Genomic DNA, 20,355 nt, shown 5'->3' with positions numbered 1-20,355 from the left:
GGAACTCAGTTGCTGCTGAATCCTGGCCTAGAGTATCACCTGCTGGATCTGGAGCACGAACTGTGCTTTGTTCAGAGTTAGGAAGATTTCAGAGTTATGGACAACCTCCATTCCTGAGAGGTCTGTAACTCTGAGGTTCTACTGTATCCACAGATGAGAAGTTCTGTGCCTTAATAGTGCCTTTCCCTTTTAACAGTCACACCACAACAAAGAATCCCCCACCTCCACTCACGAGGTTACAAAAGTGTTTCCTCCTGTGGACTATGATTACAAAATCCAACCCAGGCATTTAAACTGTGGGTGCTTGCAATATAAAATGTTCTCCCGTATGCCAAGGCAGCCATATCTAACCTACAGTAAAACTGAATTTCTTGTATACAAACTCACTGATAAAGGTTGGTTGAAATAGAAATACAGTTTGAAATCAGTTCTTTTATGTTTCCTTTTCAGGGCTTCTGTGGCAGCCAGCAGGTAGCTGACCTGAACTGGAACGAGGCAGTGTCGCTCTAAGTGAAGCAGCCTCATATTATGACATGGCACTCCAGGCCTTCTCATGCCTCCCTAGTTCAGTTGTTTCTTCTTTTTTATGCCACCTGGGCACCTGCCACTAGATTTTCTCCTCATCACTAATTCAGATACCTGGTTATGTGTGCGAGTTCTTAGTCCTTCTACAGAACCACTTCCAATTTCTGGATAAGGCCTGTTTCCTGCTTGCACACACACACTTCCTCAATGTTTTTTTAAACAAGGTTTCTGAGTGCTTGGCGGAGGGCAGGCATTCCCCTATAGAAGTTGCTTTCTGAAAAGTTACCACCAGGTTTTAGGGTGACCAGGTGTCCGGTCTTCGATCGGAACACCCGGTCGAAAAGGGACCCTGGTGGTTCTGGTCAGCATCGCCAACTGGGCCATTAAAGGTCTGGTAGGTGGTGCTGCAGGGCTAAGGCAGGCTAGTCCCTACCTGTCCTGGCACCGCGCTGCGCTCCGGAAGTGGCCAGCAGGTTCGGCTCTGGGGTTGGGGGAGGGGCAGAGGGCCACGGGGCTCCGAACACCGGTTGCCGGCCAATGGGAGCTGCGGTGTGTGTGTGCGTTCCTGCAGCGGGCAAGAGCAGTACGTGGAGCCTCCTGCCTCCCCTGCCTACTAGCATTGGACCCGCTGGACGCTTCTGAGGCACGCACAATATGGTGTCAGGACAGGCAAGCAGCCTGCCTTAGCTCCCCCGCTGCGCCGCTGCCCGGGAGCCCCCCAAGATAAGCCCGCACCCCAACCCTGAGCCCCAACCCCCTACCACAGCACTGAGCACACCCAAACCTGGAGTCCCCTCCTATACCCCAAAGCCCTCATCCCTGGCCCCAGCCCAGAGCCATCACACACACAACCCAACCCCCTACCCCAGCCCTGATCTCCCCCAAACCTGGAGTCCCCTCGTACACCCCAACCCCCCGATCCCTGGCCCCATCCCAGAGCCACCTCCAACACCCTGAACCCCTCATCCCTGGCCCCACCCCAGAGCCCTCACCCTTTCCTGCACCCCAACCCCCTGCCTCAACCCGCAGCCCCCTCCTGCACTCTGAATCCTTCGCTCCCTCCCCAGCCTGGAGCCCCCTCCTGCACCCCAAACCCCTCATCCCCAGCCCCACCTCAGAGCCTGCACCTCCAGCTGGAGCCCTCACCCCCTCCTGCACCCCAAGTGCCTGCCCCAGCCCAGTGAAAGTGAGAGAGGGTGGGGGAGAGCAAGCCACCGAGGGAGGGGGAATGTAGTGAGGGGGGTGGGGCCTCGTGGAAGCGGCGGGACAGGGGACAGGGCCTCATGGAAGGGGCAGGGCTAGGGTATTCGGTTTTGTGACATTAGAAAGTTGGCAACCCTATCAGGTGTTGGTAGCAACTGCAAGTGTGTTGGTAATCCTCAACTACAAAATCCCTTGGTCTACTTCACATGAACCTTTTCTCCATTTGACAGTGTAGTTCTCTTCTCCTCTGCCTCCTTACATTCTCATTTAGTGTATTATTTTCTTTGCTTCGTTAGTTACTGGACTTGAATCTCAATGCTGCATGCTTATTTGTGGCTTGGCTTTTTTCTGTTATATGATGTCTTCATTTCAAGTCTCTAGACTGACTGACTCCTGACTTTTCTCTCAGATTTACATACTGTCTACAGGGCAGGGAAAAAAAACATTTCTTTCATATCTGTACTTCTTGAGATGCATGTTTTGCTAATTACCACTCTCTTCTGGTAACTGTTTAAAGGGATAGCATCACTTCTTCTTAACCTTCTCTTGGACATTAAAATGTAAAAGATATTTCCAGGCTTTAGGCAAGGTCTTACCATACTGCATATATTTGTCAGTTTTTAGTTTAGAACGGTTATAGGTGGCATAACCCAAATTAAGTGCCACTGTTTTAGAGTATATTTATAGATACATTTTCTCTGTCATATGAAAGTGTCAATTTTGAAGAATAAAATATTTGTAAACAGAAGAGCAAGCTTTATTGTAATGTTAGAAATAGGACCATATCGTTGGTTTTTAAAACATTAGTTTTAGAATTTTGGAATCTTCATGCAATAGCAGAACACTCTGACCAAGACAACTCAAGCACCGGTAATCTTCATTTCACCGGGTATACATTTCCTATTAACAGAAAGGGGGGAAATAATGTGGATTCTTCAGTCTTCACGTATCTGGTTCACTTTGTCGTGGTTGCCTCCCAGTGCAAGTAATCAAGAATAGGCCAATTAGATTGCACACAGCCTATCCTGGATTACTTGAACCAGGTCACAACCTTTTCCAGGAGAATAATTGAGGAACTCAGTCCTTTACGAAGAGAAAGTCTGTATTTAAAGTTGTTCCCCACTGAAAAAAATAATCACATACAGTATTCTAAATAAACTTCCAAAACACTTCTCTTATTTTCATTGGCTAAAAAATATTTTTTCTTTATTAATATACTGTTAAAACACTGAACAACCAATTGCTTTGTTCACTACAAAGTATGGCAACTTTAGAGCGAAGTCCTAGTAAGGAACAAGAACTCAGTCCAAAACCAGGCCAAATCAAACTGTTGCTGGCTGCCTTTTTTTGCTCCTAAACATTCAAGTGTAAGACATGAATCAAGTTAGGTAAGGCAACCTGGATAATGGACAAAGAACTACCTATACTAAGGATCCTTATACTCATCATATGTGGGGAATGGGGCTGTGTCACTGTCAACAGTTTCTTCTATAGAGACTGTATAAAGCAAGTTATCAAAAGCTACCATACAGCTACCATACCAAAAGCTGTATGGCAGCTTTTGATAACTTGCTTTATACAGTCTCTATAGAAGAAACTGTTGACAGTGACACAGCCCCATTCCCCACATATGATGAGTATTGTCAAGTGCACAGAACATCCCAAAGAGCAACTCCAAACTTCTGAATCACTTCATTTAAAATGTTATCTACCTTTTACTAGCCAAATGAGTATACCCTACTGATGCTCTTGGGCACTAGAATTTAAACTTTCTAAATGCATGGCTTCTCAACCTTGGTGTCACAACCACCTGGTCCTTCCCATGCTATTTAACGGGAAGTGAGTTACAGGGAGAGATGGTCCTGGTATGGAAAATGTCAAAGTTGCAGTATGGAAAAGGTTGAGAAACAACGATTTACTGTATTGCGTGGGCCCATCTCAAGCCTCGATAAACCTCCTCAAAACAAACTTCATGAATTCAAACAAATGTGTTTCATTGACCTTGATTTCTGATGAATAATTTGGTAGGGCACAAGATTACTTTGCTTTGCTCTCTCAATTGGAGGGCCAGAAATTTTGGTGACTAGAAACTAGAGAAAAGGACCATGCTATTATCTAGCCAGTGCAGCATCTGCTTGGATTGGAGTGGTACTCCTAGATATTTGTTCCCATAAACATGCTATGGTCTGTGCCACTGACAGGATAATCAAGCTCTTAGTGTGTCACTTGGAGATCACAATGTAAAGAGAACAACAGCTTGCTAGATGTGTTATATTGCTATACTTTCCAAGAGAATTCAAGTTATTTCATAGCCAAATGCACATTAATACATTATATACTGATATTTAAAGAAAATCAGAAAGAGATAAGTTGTTGTACTTGAAAGACATGCAATGTATTTCAGATAGGGCACTTCAGAAAATTACAGAACAGCACAAAAATGCAACTTTGGGTATGTCTACACTGCAATTAAACACCCGTGGCTGGCTCGTGACAGCTAACTTGGGCTATAAAATTGCACTGCAGATGCTTAGGCTTGGGCCCAAGCTCTGGGACCCTTGTGTATGTTTAAACTACAATTAACTCGCAGCTGGCCCCTGCCAGCTGACTCGGGCTTGGGCTAAAGGGCTGTTTCATTGCAGTGTAGACTTCCAGGCTTGCGTGCAGCCTGAGCTCTGGGGACCTCCCACCTCGGAGAGTCCTAGACCCTGGGCTCCAGCCCGAGCCCAAAAGTCTACCCTGCAATGAAACAGTCACTTAGCCCAAGCCCTGCAAACCTGAGTCAGCCACAGGTTTTTAATTGCAATGTAGACATACCCTCTTCCATCATAGGGTCACCTAGGTCAGGCTCCAGACTGAGCCTGAACCGCTACACTGCAATTTTATAGCCCTGCAGCCAGAGCCCCATGAACCTGAGTCAGCTAACGAAGTCCAGCTGTGGGTGTTTAATTGCAGTTTACATTACATTACATTTAATTTGCTTGTTTACATTGCAAAGAAAAACCAGCAGCATGGAGTCTTAGAGCCCGGGGCAACTGACTCGGACTTGTGGGCACAGGCTGTGGGGCTAAAAACAGCAGTATAGATGTCCCCATTTAGGCCGGAGCTCAGACTCCAAGACCCTCCCCCCTTGCCAGGCTCCAGCCCAAGCAGGACCATCTACACTGCTATTTTTAGCCCCATACCGTGAGCCCAGGCTTTCAGACTTGGTGCTGTGGGTTTTTCTTCGCAGTGTAGACGCTACCTAAAACAGAGCCCTTTAGTGTAAGCTCAGGCAAGGTAATATTTTTTCAGACAACCTGCTGCTTGACAAATTTCTACTGCTTTCTGACACAGCAGATTAACTATTGTTTGTATAGCTTCATAACATTTCAGAGCTTCTGTCATATTTAAAATGGGTATAAAATACTTCCCAATTGTTCAATTATCTTTCTGTTTTAAGGAGTTTATACATAATACAAGGATGACAGATTCGGACAAATAACTAAGGAACCACCTGGTGAAATTCTATGGCCTGTGCTATGCAAGAGGTCACACTAGATCATAAAGGTCCCTCTCATCCAGCCTTGACATCTATTAATCTGATTCCCCCACCTCCCAATTATTACTATATAGACAATAGTTACATACTACTTTTCCCCCAGAGGTGATTACTTTTACATCACATGAACTGCACAGAATTCCTCTATACTGAGTACCATATCGCTCATCTTTTCTTCAAGGAAAGGAGCTGGAATGGAGTTGAATGAGGCTTCATGTGGTCCCTGCTCCAGATTAAATCCCTGGATCTGGGGATGATGGCCAATCAGCACTCCTCCCCCTCAACTGGCCAACAGGTGCTAGACACATCTCGGGGCAAGGAGCTACTTGGTGTCACTCAGTGAGTGTCTCCCTCCCTCACTGCTAGGGTGTCTCCTTCCACTGCTAGCCCCATCAAGTTCACCCTCCCTATTGAGGAAAGTAGGTGGCTCCCTCCTGCCCCCAGATCTCAAATGCTTTACAATTAATTTTTTAACAATCTGGTAAGAATGGAAGTATTATCCCCATCTTACAAATGAAGAAATGGAAATTCACAGTGTTTAAAATTACTTGTCCAGTATAACACAGGAAGTCTCTGGAAGGTCCAATTACCCTTCATATTATTTATCATACACATGAAAAAAAAAACACACCCTATGGACGCAGTTTTTTAGAACTGCACATGCATTCACCAGATCTTAGTGCTTAACTGCAGTAAGTTGTTGCAGAAGTTGGAAGGTGTGTAGTGAATGAAGAAGGGGACTGAACAGGCAACCTTAATTCTTGTATTTCTTCATTTCTGAATGTTTGATTTTCAAACCTAACATTCTTTTAATGTAGTTTGTGTTTTGATATGTAATATTAATTGATATAATGGATACATACATATATAGTGCCATCAAATTGTGCAATGTATGAGACTCTCTTATTGTTAACCTACTATGTTTCCTCCTACTGTTTATCACACTCACTCCTGACATCTTGCTTCAAAATTAGACTGTATACTCTTGGGGTAGACATTGTGTCTACCTGTGTGTTTGTACAGCTCCTAGCACAATGAAATCCTAATCCTTATGTGGGCCTTTGGACATGATCACAATGCAAAAAAAAAAATCTGAAAATAATAAATATACATACTCCTGTCCCTTGTAAGTGAATGTAGTGCTGATGAAAGATTAATAATCCTAAAAACTGAAGTTCTCCACCACAGAATAGGCATACAATCACTGCTGGCGGAGGGACCACCATTCTAAAGGGTATTTCAGTCCTTTGCCCATTTAATCTTTGGCCTCTAAGATGTTTAACAAGTGTGTCAAGTGGTGACAATTGTGTGGACAGTTTTCGCAATGTATGCACTTTCATTTCAGGAATCAGACTAAGACTACCACCTTAGTTTACAGGCTACTGAACAGTCTTCAGATAAGTAGTGACAAAACAATATTTGTGCAGGCAATAACTAAACTGATTACTCAAGACTGCTTGCAGTGGTGTTGTAACCATGTTGTCTCTACTATCCTGGGACCAAGGTGGGTGAGGTAATATCTTTTATTGTTATTAAACAAAAATTCTGCTGGGGAAAGAGATGAGCTTTTGAGCTACACAGAGCTCTTCAGGTTGAATTATACTTATATATACACACACAACTAAATTATACACAGCTAAGAAATGTAATCAGTTATTTTTACAATCTAGCATATAACTGCTTTAACCAAAAGATATTTTAACCAATTAGCAGGCTCAATTCATCAGAATATTAGGATCCAAGTTTATAGTACCTAGTGCAGGCTAGTTTTAATAAAAACTGCAATGTTTGAGCTTGTCTGGAGGGAGAAACTTGTTTGGAGGGAGAAACTTATGACTATTATTTATTCAAAAGTATGAACTTATGACTGGCTATTATTATTCAAAAGTGATTAGTGATTCTGAGTGCCTCCGTTTTTGGATGCCCAATCTGAGATACCTTTAAAGGGGCCTGATTTTCAGAGAGTATATGTTCACCATGTTTTGAAAATCAATCTCACTTAAGGTGTCTGAAGTAGAAGTCCCAAAAATGGAGGTACCCAAAATCACTAGTCACTTTTGTAAATGTTGTCCATATTATCCTAAACAGACTAGGCACTTGAAAGACAAAGAAGACTATAAGGAACCTTGACTTGAAGAGCTTAAAATCTAAATACAGACAAAAGGTGAAGGGCGAGAGGAAGGAATATAAATGCATGAATGCTTGGCATACATCTTTAATTCTATTTTGCATAGTTTAGTATTTTTACAAAACGTTTGTTTATATGGAATTTCAATTTATAATCGGACTCTGTTGGTCTGTGCTTTTAGGGAATGATAAATGTCTTAGAAATAGGTGTTACCTGGACAGACAATGTTTGTAAATAAGACGTTAGATCACTTCATGCTTGGAGAAGCTTAGAATCCACAAGAGGAGTCAGAAATTGATATCAAAGTCCTGAGGAGAAGATTCTAGAAAGAGTTTTGAAGCAGTTAGAGGGACACTGGCAGTTAGACACAACTCATCAGGTAGGCCATTAACCAGCCTGAGAAGATGAAAATCTCCATTTTGGCAACTGTAAAACTATGTCAAATAACTGAAAATCATCATCTATTTTTTGTATTAAACTATTCCCATATCTCTGACAATCCTTTAAAATTAAGAACTGACAGTAATAAATGATGAATAAAGACTAAGATTGAGGAAATATTCCAACACGCAGAAACCAAGGTCCAAAACACCAGGGCTACAATATAATGCAGTATGTCACCCAAAAAGCTTAAAGTGACTTTTTTCTGGAGTTATGATAACTGAACTGTATTAGTGCAATTATAGAATAACACATTTACTCAAAGCAATGCCACATAAAACAAGAATGTGAGTTGCAATCCTGCTTCTTACAAGCTTCAGGTGTCTTGTGAGCAACAGACAAACTAGACAGCTGCTTTATTCTATGTAGAAGTGAGAACATATCCTTTGCACGCAGTAATTCAGCTTTTATTTTAGCCAAAGTTTGGCGATATCAATTCCCTCTGGAATTAGTCATTCCAAAATACTTGCTAAATTTCAGTTTAAGGATATTATTGGTTACTGAATAATGTGCTTAAAGTCAGATTATTTTTAGCTTTTAAAATAAACAGAAGAGTTATATTTAACTAATTTTTGATGTCTAAGTTCCTGTTTGTCAAAACACTGAGCAACTGTATGCAGTACAAAGTAAATATAACATCATTACTGATAAAATCTGCAGATGACAAAGATTGGCAGAGTATTAAATAAGATGAGGAGAGACAGTCATACAGAGCGATCTGGATTGTGCATTAATTCAGCCAAATGCCAAGTTATACATCTAGGAACAGAGAATAAGGCCATTCCTACCGAATGGGGAACTACATCCTGGAAAAGAGTGACTCTCAAAAAATCAAGGGGTCAGAGTGCACAAGATATTGGCCTGTGACATACAAGTCCCTTCTGGTCTTAAACTCTAATTTGTTCATAGATTCATAGAGCCCAATTTAACAGCAGTGCTTACCTGATGTATGGTTCCATCAATTTCAACAGGAACAATGAAGTCAGCATTACTAATTGGCTAGAAAGAATGACAACAAAGTAAGATAATATTTTCAAAAAACAAGTGTAAATACCATTACAGGGGGAGCTTTTCAAAGGCACCAACAGCAGTCAGGCTCCTAATTTCCACCAAAACTCCAAATATAAGCCTTTGGAAATCTCTCCCCCACAGTGAATATAAAAAGCTGGAAACATTGCCTATTTTGATATTGAAAAGTAAAAACTTCATAGAGCATAGATTGAAAAATTGCTGTGAAGTGTATTATTCAATATGCCTAAACTCAGATTTTGCATAGGGCCTGGGATTGTTTTACATAATGATGGTGAGAGAACGCAAAGTATGTCCCGGATTCAATAGTTTGATTTTAATATTTGTTTCTATTGTCTCATGATGGGGATTTGTCATTACACTACTGAACTACCATTTCTGATGAAGCTCTCCCCCTCATTCTAAAACACCCTTCCCTTCCCCATCCTTCAGGTGTTCACGCTGCTCAAATATACTGAGGAAGTAAACAGGGAAAATGAGAAATATTCCCTCAGGAAGCTGTCTTCAAAAAGGAGCACACACACAAAAAAAGTTTCTCTCTAGTTGCTGCTAAACACAAGCATCTGCAGCTGTTTCATTGCAAAATTACTGTGATGTATTTTTAAAGTATATTAATGCCTTTTATGTAATGTCTTTAATATTGGAGGGCCTCAACATATTTTTATGCTATCACACACAACCTCCCCACTTAAAAGCAGCCAACCCCTGGGGTAGAATACACCTCTACCTTGATATAACGCTGTCCTCGGGAGCCAAAAAATCTTACTGCGTTATAAGTGAAACCGCGTTATATCGAACTTGCTTTGATCCACCAGAGTGTGCAGCCCCCCCCCCCCCCCCCCTCGGAGCACTGCTTTACCGCGTTCTATCTGAATTTGTGTTATATCAGGTCGCGTTATATCAAGGTAGCGGTGTATTTGTGAAACAGAGCACACTGCCATAGAGCATTTTAGTGAAGAATACCAAAATTAAAGGAAACTGCAGGAGGAATTTAAGTAGTTGGAATTCAATTATTCAAACAGGTAGTTGGCTTGAACATACAGAAATTGTTAACTTAACCCTTCTGAAAATTATCACGAGCTCTTCAGTGACCAGCAGCAGGCAAGGGCCTCATCTCAGATGAAAGGCAGCACAAAGCTCACCAGTACCACTGAGATGCACTGGAAAGAGTGCCAGCTACAGAATAACTACAGTCATTTACTTTAGCATTTGGTTTTCCCCTTACAGACTCCCATTGTCAACTCTGAAAATGAATGCAAGGGAGCACGAAACCTTTTCAGTATGTGCAAACCTCTGCTCTGGACAAGGGATTTTGATGTCAATTGTTGAGGAGATGATACACTCTTTCAAATGATTTTAAATTAATTGGCTAGAATAACCTGAAGAGAGATACATTTTATTTTCACTAAGGAACCACAGAACTCACAATTTAGGGAGCATTCGGTTAACACTGGTTTTTACATTGTGGATTGATAATGATTTCCTGCTACTTTTGTGGTGCCGTGCATCCTTTCTTGAATATTCTTCATTCCCCGCCCCCGGCTATTTTGGCCTCCCTCTGTAAATAATTTAATAGCTTTACAAAAAATTAGTATTTTTTCCCTCAAGAGCCCAAATGAGCTTCTACCTTGATAGAACACTAAGAAAATTCCCAAGTATAACTTCAGGAGTGACTACAAAAGTCAGGGTTTTGGCACTGAAGTCTGCAACAGTTTATAAATCTATACAATCCTACAATTTCAGCCTGACTTTGTATCATGACTGTATGCATAACCATATATCCATATAAGGTCTTTTTAAATTCAACCAAGAAAAACTGTTTCCAGATTCAGACCACTAATCAACTATGGTTTACAACATCAAGTGTCTGGCAACTGAATATTTACTAGGATTAAAATAAAAGATTTAGGTTTGTAATGAAAAATATAGTATAACCAAAATTAGAAGTACTACAAAGTTACTGGCACTTTTTCCTGGTAAGGAAACGTACTAGTGGTGCTTAAAGATCTTCCTATAAAGCAAGATGTTTTATAATGCCTCAGATTTGCAGAACATGAAGGATGATCTCATTTCTGAGCCAATTTGAAACGGTCACTGCTCCTGTTCTAATGCTACATCCTACCTGAACAACACACACACTCCAGGACAGAAATGTTTAAAGCTCTTCAAAATTCTGCTTCAAAATGACTGACTCACCAGCAATAGCCATGCACCACCCACCTTCCTGTAATGGAGGCTGAATGCTTAATATGCCGACTAGAGCAGAGGTGGTGACAAACTTATTTACTTAACCCCATGATATCGGGAGCAATCTTTTCTGGCACAGAACACAGTTCTTACTGGCACCAAGGATTTATTAATGTAATATTCACAATCTCTTCTAGCAGAATTATACACCCACCTAGCATACAGAGGCCATGAAATTCCATTTTCCACAGCCATGATTTCTAGACTCAACTGCAGCAGAATTTACATTTCAGAAAATGAAAGTCAGTTTTTCAGGACAGCAAGTTCTACATATGTTAAATACTGAACCCTGCTGAAATATTTAGCTACTGAAGTGACAGGACTGAGTGATCATTCAGTTAATGTCTTATTTCCCTAGAGACAGGCCTTTCTCTTGCAACAAGAAGTAGTCACTACTTTATCATTGGTCATTCTATCCTCCTTGTCCCCCACCACAACCAAAAAACAGGAAAATAATTGTAGGAACTGGACGATGGAACAGCTCCCAAAGGAGGCAGTGTATTTGTCGTCTCTGGAGAGAGAGAGAGAGATTACACAACAGATTTATCCGGAATGACAAACTAACTTTGAAAACTTTCTTGCAACAATGCATAGTGATGGAGATGACTGGAAAGGCTCCTTTCAAGGTCTATCTGTTGGGGGGCGGGGGGGGGGGGGGCGGGGAGAGGAAGGAAACAAACAAAAAAACACCACCATCCTATAAGGAAATGGTCTAACAGGGCACCTTTTTTCTATCAAGCGAGGTCTATATTGAATCAAGAAAATGATCCAATTACCAGAACATTCATGGATGGCTTGTAAAACTAGTTAATATATTAAGAAAATTACTGTCTATAACATGTTCACTAACATTCACATGATCAAGTAGCAAAGACCACTTGAGAGTATATTTACCTTAAATGAACTGTGTACTAATGTTTCATCTAAATCGATGACCACACATTTCTTCCCATAGTCCAATACTGTCAGTTCTGGCAGGAGGTATTTAGCTGGTGGCTAAAGAAAAAAACCAGCACAATGAAAAATGTAAATTTCTGCACATTAACCAGAGGTGCACACTCCCAGCACTACTCACTAGCAGTTAGCAACAGGAAGTCACATATGTACAAGTCATAAGGTTGAATAGGTTTTTTCCTGCCAGTTTACAATACACAGCTGGAAATGAAAGCTCTCATGCAATACACAAACTGCTTTCTGTATTTTTATTTCTTCAATGAATATCAAATGCTTTGGAGATGAATTTAAACAATATAGATGAACGTAGCAAAACAATTTTGGTAGCTAAAGTCAGTGGTAGAAACGGGACACAATTAGTAAGACTCACCTTTACTGACCTGCTTTCTCATGCCTCAGAATATGGGCTAGACAGCTGAAGTTTCATCTTGCTCTCCATTTCAGAGTCCAAAGCAGCAACTGGAAGCATAAACTTCTGGACACAGCATGCAAGGAGGACTGTGAAACTTACATAAATTAATGCTTCCATTTGCCACAATGCACACTGATATGAAGTAACTGCATGGCAAGCCCCAATTCTGAAGTCAAATGAGATTACAGTGATGGTCATTTCCAGAACGGGGCTCTGAACTATTTCTAGTCAAGTGTTGAATGTAATGCTTTTGCATGGATTACATGTTCAGAATCACAAGAATAAAAATACAGTAAATGAAAGTTCCATCAAACTTAGCTCTGTTATAGCCAGTACCCATTACAAAGGTGGGACTCAAAATATAATGGGGAGCTCCACAAATTTCCTCCTGCAGCAGTCTATAAATGGTGCAATATCTTGGGGAACACAGACTTCAGCTGGGGGGAGGAGAAGGTAGAGTGGGCACAGTTTTGGGGCCCACTGCCTGACCTAGCATCCTGAGTTGCAACATTCGTTGTATTCTTCTTTGACTTTGGTACCAGGTGTCATCATTTACCACAGCAGCACTACGAAGGAACTGGAAGGGGAGGATGCATCTTTTGGATGCTTAAAGAAGCTGAGATACTGCTACGCTGCCACACTCTTAAGGGCGTCTTTAATGTTTAAATGAATGGGTTAGTTCTGAAAGGGAGGGAAAATTGGGGTTGGGTATAAACTGCGGAGATGTTCAATACGAATAGGAAATTAAATATTTTAATGGGTTAAAGCCCATGGGTAGGGGGTTAAAAACAATACTGAAATCACAATAGGATGGGGGAAGGGGGATGCCACCAACCTCAGTGTTTTAACTTTCCTCTCCTTTTGCATATACACCTCTACCCCAATATAACGCGACCCGATATAAGGCGGGTTCACATACAAGGCGGTAAAGCTCTGAGCAGCGTGTTAAGGGTGCCAGGCCAGGCGGTTCGATAAGAGGCAGAGGATCTTGAGGGCTGTCAGGGGCTCCCCCCCACAGGGTCTGTGGGGCAGGAGCTGTGGGAGGGCACTTTTGGGGGCCCCGCAGTCCCAGAGTGGCCTGGGGGATTAGCGGAGGGCCGCGAGCAGCCCGCTCTGCTTCCCTCGCCCCAGCCCCAGACGTGTCGCTCGGGGGAGGGGACTTGAGCAAGGGATCCCCCCTCCCCCCCCCCCCCGCACTCACCAGCGGCAGCGGAAGCAGAGCAGCCCAGCTCCCGGCTGCAGCGTTCCGCTTCCCGCCGCAGGCGAGTATGGGGGGCGTCCTTTCCCCAACCTCTCCGCACTCACCTGCGGCGGGAAGCGGACTGACGCGGCCCCAGCCCACTCCGCTTTCCTTGCCCTGGCCCCAGCCGTATCGCTGGGGGGTGGCTGGGGAAAGGTCCTGCACTCACCTGCCCGGCAGGAAGTGGAGCACCACGGCTGGGAGCTGGCGGAGTGGAGCCGGCTGGGGCTGGGCTGCTCCGCTTCCCGCTGCCGGTGAATGCGGGGAGCTTGGGGAAAGGACGCCCTCCACACTCACCTGTGACGGGAAGTGGTGCAGCCTGGCCCCAGGGAACAAGGAACAGAGGGGGCCAAAGCAAGTTTGATATAACGTGGTCTCACCTAGAACGCGGTGAGATTTTTTGTCTCCCAAGGACCGTGTTATATCGGGGTAGAGGTGTACTTCGTCTATCTACATTGTAAGTTTATGGGACAGGGACAGTCTTTTTGTTCATGTTGGTACAGCACCTAGCACAATCAGATTCTGGTCTATTACTAGGGATCCAAAGCTCTCTGGCAATACTAAGTAAATAATGGGACTTTAGGTTAATCTTAATAAAAATAGTCGTTTATGGAGGTAGCCTCAGAGACCTGTGAAGTCACCATATTACACACCAGAGTAGGATGGCTATCTGAATGAGATTACATCTGTGTGCACCATAATAAAAAGAGTAGAGTATTCTGTATCAATCATTGCTTTATTTCTGGTGTTTGCCAGAGTGTGGCAAAATATTTTCCATAATTTTTAAAATAATATTGTTTATAACCATCAATTAGAAATATACAAAAATTCTATTTTCTTATCACATTTTATTTCTATCAGAGCATTTCTCATATATGTAGGAAAAAGGTTCTCAAGATCACAAAGAGCCCATATTGACTTTACCAATGGACAAATGAAAAATAATTCCCAAGTTAGGCTATGCAATTTTAAGTCATGAAGTCAAACACTTAAGTGCAACCTCTGTAAGAAGCCCAAATTTGTAAAAAATGTGTGCAAATTCTCCCCAGTACATTTTAGTTTTAATTCATTAACTAAGTGTTCTTAAAAGAAATACTTTTCAGATTTAAATAATATGACAATCTTCAGCTACTTTATGTATCCTGTGTAGGATTTTCAAAAGTGCTCAGTGTTGATCTAACTCTGATTCTATGGAAGTCAATGACAGTTTCTTGATATATCAAAATTGAAAACCACTTAATCGTCTACTAATCTCTTATTTTCTTTTTAATTCTATTTGATACTTAGATTAGTGCTGAGTGAAACCAAGATAAAGCATTGTATTGCAGTTGATAAGGCCTGCACAGAGTGCGGGCTGTCAGACTAGAAGTTATACATCGGATTTGACAATACCCAAACACAAGGAGGTCAGTTAAGCGTATAGTAAAAAGTTGCTTTACTGCTGGGGATATATTTATTATTTGTATTACAGAAACACCCAGAGGCTAAACCAGGGCCCAAGATTACTAGGCACTGTACAAACACAGAAGGCCAGTCCTTACTCCAAACAGCTTACAATCGAAATAGACAAGACAGGGAGGGGAAAAGTATTATTCCCATTTTACAAATGAGAAAATGAGGCACAGAGATTCAGTATCTTAGCTATAAGACCATCCTGCCTCTCAAGGTAGTACACTTTTTCATTTTAAGGAATGTTAGTATATTTTTTTCATTTAACAGTAGCCCTATGTGTATAAGCAGTTCAAAGTGCATCATCATAGGACTGCAAGGGACCTCGAGAGGTCATCTAGTCCAGTCCCCTGCACTCATGGCAGGACTAAGTATTATCTAGACTATCCCGGACAGGAGTTTGTCTAACCTGCTCTTAAAAATCTCCAATGATGGAGATTCCACAACCTGCCTAGGCAATTTATTCCAGTGCTTAATCACCCTGACAGTTAGGAAGTTTTTCCTGATGTCCAACCAAAACCTCGCTTGCTGCAATTTGAGCCCATTGCTTCTTGTCCTATCCTCAGCGGTTAAGAACAACAATTTTTCTCCCTCCTCCTTGTAACAACCTTGGTTACGAGGTTACATGGTAACATTAACTACATAGCAATTTCTTCTGCTACATGAAGAGTGTTTTTACTAACAGTGTAAAGGATCCAGAAGCACCATTAAGATATAAATGACATGATACCACCATCAAGTGTTCCATTATACATGAAACAGGATCTAATTTTTTTTTAAAAGATAGATAGATAGATAGCTCGATCTATAGAGTACCACCAAGAAAAAAAGTCATGAAAAGAATGCACTGTGTCCGTTTTTTTTCAAAATTAAATATCTTAGGAAAAATATATGCTAATAGCATTCCCTGACCCTTAGTAATGAGTAGTACTGAATGAATATATTATTCAGGTGGAATTTGGAACAGCCGAGGTGACTACTGCAGACTAAAAACAAACCAGGGATTGTTACAAAGACTGACATTGCTATGTATGGCGCACTAATGGCATGATCAAAAAAATCCAGGACAAGACTAGCAGTACAATATGCATTATCACACAGAACCAATAACTGTTCCCTGGCAGCTGACCAAATCAAAACAAGGAAGGGAATGAAAATCTCTGAAAATATTACAGGACTCAAGGGCCTTAGACTGAAAGAGGCTAACTGCCTTTGACTCTGGGCCAAGTAGTATTGTATTCCCTTCTCTCTCCATTTGAAGCTTTGCTTTCACTAAGCAGCAGTTATGAAGGGAACAAGTGCATCTCCATCCTTCTCTCTCCATTCAGTATATTCACATACCTGGTTAGCACCCAGAAATCTCCTGTCTCCTGCTACCTGGAGTTTTGCCTTAACTCAAGAAACGCTACACACAAATCTAAGACTAAGCTTTCCCAAAGTTTGCCTTTATCTAGGGTTTTCCCTCTGTCTCAGCCCCTAGTTTCCTCTTCAGAGAAAGACTCCGGCCTCTCCTGTTCCCTGGTTGATGTTAATTGGAACCAACTTGCTAGTATGATGCAGCAGTAGATATTCTAGATCTTCAGAGTTCCAGCATCTGAGTGAATGGTGACTCAACAAAAGTGGTGCATTCTCAGACAGGGTCCTAGGACTTGCCATTTAGGTCCCTGCCACAAGGCATAATTAATCTGATCCTGCCGGAAAAGTAGAATACCTAAAGGGACCCCATGCTAAACACCAAACATTCTCAATAGTTTGCATGTCTGAAGATCAGATGAAACAAGCAACTGGCTTTTGGTTCCTAGTTCATTAGTTCTTCACATGCAATGCCATTTCTGTGCAGACATCTAGCATGTGAAGGCTTTTCTCTCCTGCAGATCTGAAGGGGCATGGAAAATATGAATTACGAAGGAAAAGGTTTCACAATTCATGTGAAAACTAAATATCTTAAGTAGGAATTTAGTGTAAGAGTGACACCTAGGTGGTTTAAGGAATGTAAGAGATGTGTATATCCGACAGTAACTCATTTATGCTGACATCCAAGCCTTCTAACTGGAGCACTTTCTACCCAATTGTAGCAAAGCTTATATCAAGGAATAGGGAACGTTAATTTCTGTAGTATCAATTTTTAAATCCGTTCCAATAGATCTAAATGAAGACACTGGAGAAATTGCCTAGAAAAGTCATAATTAGTAGATATTTCATCATAGTTAGTCAATTAAGGTAAAATATTTATGGTGATTAAAATCAGATCTCAAGCTCTTTATCTTTTTTTTTTTTAAATCAAGCTTTTTAGTAATTAGAAAGTGTAACAAACAGTGGTCACCATTGATAAATCAACAGCGATTCACACTTACTACACAGCAATATCTGAAATACTGCAGTATTTCCCTAGAACAAAATAGAAAAATACCTGGGTCTCAGACATCACTGTGTGGACACTGTGGATCAAATGTTGACTTGCTGAGCCTTTTGTTCAATCAAGATGAAAACTTTATGCATATTACAGTAGACATTATGTCTTTAGAAGTTATTAAACTAGTCACCGTTCAGGGCTTATGCATTCATCTCAGGTTTCCATGCTGTTAATTAGCATAACAGCCTTCAAAAAGCAATGATCGATCAAAAGTGTCTCAAGTGAGTTGAATAAATACTACATTCTTTGACAGAATAAGCAGGAATTCTGGTTTTCTGTTTGAAGTGTCAACAAATGGCAAGCAACCATTTTTCAGGAATTCACTATATAAAGTAACAACTAAGCCTCCACAAAATGACAAGGTTAAAAGTGAAATTCAATGGAATTCACATCTTGTTAATGCTAAGTGTTGTAAGTAAGTAATCCTTTCGCTCTATTCTGCACTGATAAGGCCTCACTGGGAGTACTGTGTTCAGTTCTGGGCTTCACATTTCAGGAAAGATGTGGACAAATTGGAGACAGTCCAGAGGAGAGCAACAAAAATGAAAACATGACCTAGGAGGAAAGATTGAAAAAATTGGGTTTGTTTAGTCCGGTGAAGAGCAGACTGAGGGGGGACATGATACGAAAGATCTTGGGAGTTATTGTGGATAGTTTTCTGAAAACATCCACTCAATGTGCAGCAGAAGTCAAAAAAGCTAACCATGTTGGGAATCATTAGGAAAGGGATAGATAAGAAAGAATATATCATAATGCCTCTACATCAGCAGGTCTCAAACTGTGGGACGGGACCCCGAAGTGGGTCATGATCCCATTGTAATGGGGTCGCCAGGGCTGGCATTAGACTTGCTGGAGCCCAGGGCCGAAGCTCAAGCCCCACGGCCTGGGGCTGAAGCCCAAGGGCTTCAGCCTTGGGTGATGGGGCTTGGTTTTGGCCCCCCCTGCCCGGGGTGGTGTGGCTTGAGAGGGCTCAGGCTTCCGTCCCCTCTCTTGGGATTGTGTAGTCACTTTTGTTGTCAGAAGGGAGTCACGGTGCAATGAAGTTTGAGAACCCCTGCTCTATATAAATCCCTGGTACACCCACATCTTGTGCAGATCTTGTCACCCCATCTCAAAAAAGATGTATTGGAATTGGAACAGAATTGGTACAGAGAAGGGCAATACAATGATTAGGGGTATGGACCAGCTTCTGTATGAGGAGAGATTAAAAAGACAGAATTTTCAGCTTGTAAAAGAGCCAACTAAGGGGGGATATGACAGAGGTCTATAAAATCATGACTGGTGTGGAGAAAGTAAATAAGTGTTATTTACCCCTTCACATAATACATGAACCAGGGGTCACCAAATGAAATTAATATGCACCATATTTAAACAAACAAAAGGAAGTACTTCTTCACACAATGCACAGTCAACCTGTGGAACTCTTTGCCTGGGGATGTTGTGAAGGTCAAAAGTATAACACGGTTAAAAAAAGAACTAGATAAGTTCATGGAGGATCGGTCCACCAATGGCCATTAGGCAGTATGGGCAGTGATGCAACACCATGCTCTGAATATCCCTAGCCTTTGTTTGCCAGAAGCTGGGAATGGATGACAGGGGATGGCTCACTTGATGATTCCCTGCTCTGTTCATCGCCGCTGAAGCACCTGGCACTGGCCACTGTCAGAAGACAGGATTCTGGGCTAGATGGACTATCGGTCTTAACCAGTATGGCCGTTCTTATAATAGCTTTTAAGTACATGGAAGGTTGTTACAAGGAGGAGGGTGAAAAATTGTTCTTGTTAACCTCTGAGGATAGGACAAGAAGCAATGGGCTTAAACCACAGCAAGGGAGGTTTAGGTTGGACATTAGAAAAATCTTCCTAACTGTCAGGGTAGTTAAGCACTGAAATGAATTGCCTAGGGACATTGTGGAATCTCCAACATTGGAGGTTTTTAAGAACAGGTCAGACAAACGCCTTTCAGAAATGGCCTAGTTATGGTGTAGTCCTGTCTTGAGTGCAAGGGACTGGACTGGAGGCCCCTTCCAGTTCTACATTTCTATCTACACTTCTATCTGATCTATGGTAAAGTGTCTCTTTCCTGTTCATTCTCCCTGCACTTTACTGCTTGGGCATGCACAGCAGCAGCATGGTGAGTAGTCTTTTTAGTGCAGTTAAACACCATGTGTGAACACAGGATACAAACAATAAATGAGATTTTAAAAGTGACTTCAAACTTGTATTTAGCTCACTGCCAATGAAACCAATTTCTGCTGAAATGTATGGAGTCAGTTCAAACAAACCTGTAAACAAACCAAAATGTTTTTCCCCCCTAGAAGTTACAAAGCATGCAATTAGCCAAAAGTAAAGAAAAAAATGAATAAAGACAGAAGTGAAAATCAGATGCTCTGTGCATAAGATTTCACTTACATGGGGATTGGGAATATGATTTTCTGTGCCACTCACTTTCTAAAGGTTTCAGAGTAGCAGCCGTGTTAGTCTGTATCCGCAAAAAGAACAGGAGTACTTGTGGCACCTTAGAGACTAACAGATTTATTAGAGCATAAGCTTTCGTGGACTACAGCCCACTTCTTCGGATGCATATATAAGGTGCCACAAGTACTCCTGTTCTTTTCACTTTCTAAATAATACTGGGATTCTGAGTGAATGAAAGAAATGGATACAGCAATTTGAAGTCTTAAACAACTACATAACCAGTGCTGTATATTCACCCGTGCTTTCACTCAAAGGAGACTACAGCCAACTGCTGAAACCACTATGATTCTGCTTTA

At 41.7% G+C, this 20,355-nt stretch overlaps 1 protein-coding gene across 12 annotated transcripts in view; it reads right to left on the bottom strand.

Moving 5' to 3' along the window:
• Window positions 1-20,355, bottom strand: part of CTDSPL (CTD small phosphatase like) — a 117,856-nt gene that overhangs the window by 11,903 nt on the left and 85,598 nt on the right. For 8 of the 12 annotated variants that reach the window (XR_010598197.1, XR_010598198.1, XR_010598199.1 and 5 more), the window contains 2 exons: window positions 12,009-12,110; window positions 8,781-8,837 (listed from right to left, as the gene is read on the bottom strand). Coding sequence is in view for 8 of the 12 variants with exons in the window: in XM_005297122.5 (XP_005297179.1) it covers window positions 8,781-8,837; window positions 12,009-12,110 (159 nt within the window). In the remaining 4 variants the exon portion in view is untranslated. The remainder of the gene's footprint in view (window positions 1-8,780; window positions 8,838-12,008; window positions 12,111-20,355) is intronic. The other 4 variants (XM_042859707.2, XM_065582682.1, XM_042859713.2 and 1 more) reach the window with 1 other exon arrangement.

The sequence above is a fragment of the Chrysemys picta genome, chromosome 2 (assembly GCF_011386835.1).
Source record: "Chrysemys picta bellii isolate R12L10 chromosome 2, ASM1138683v2, whole genome shotgun sequence".
NCBI lineage: Eukaryota > Metazoa > Chordata > Testudines > Emydidae > Chrysemys > Chrysemys picta.
Note: the sequence above shows the minus strand (reverse complement) of the source record. Positions and strands in the feature narration are given on the sequence as shown.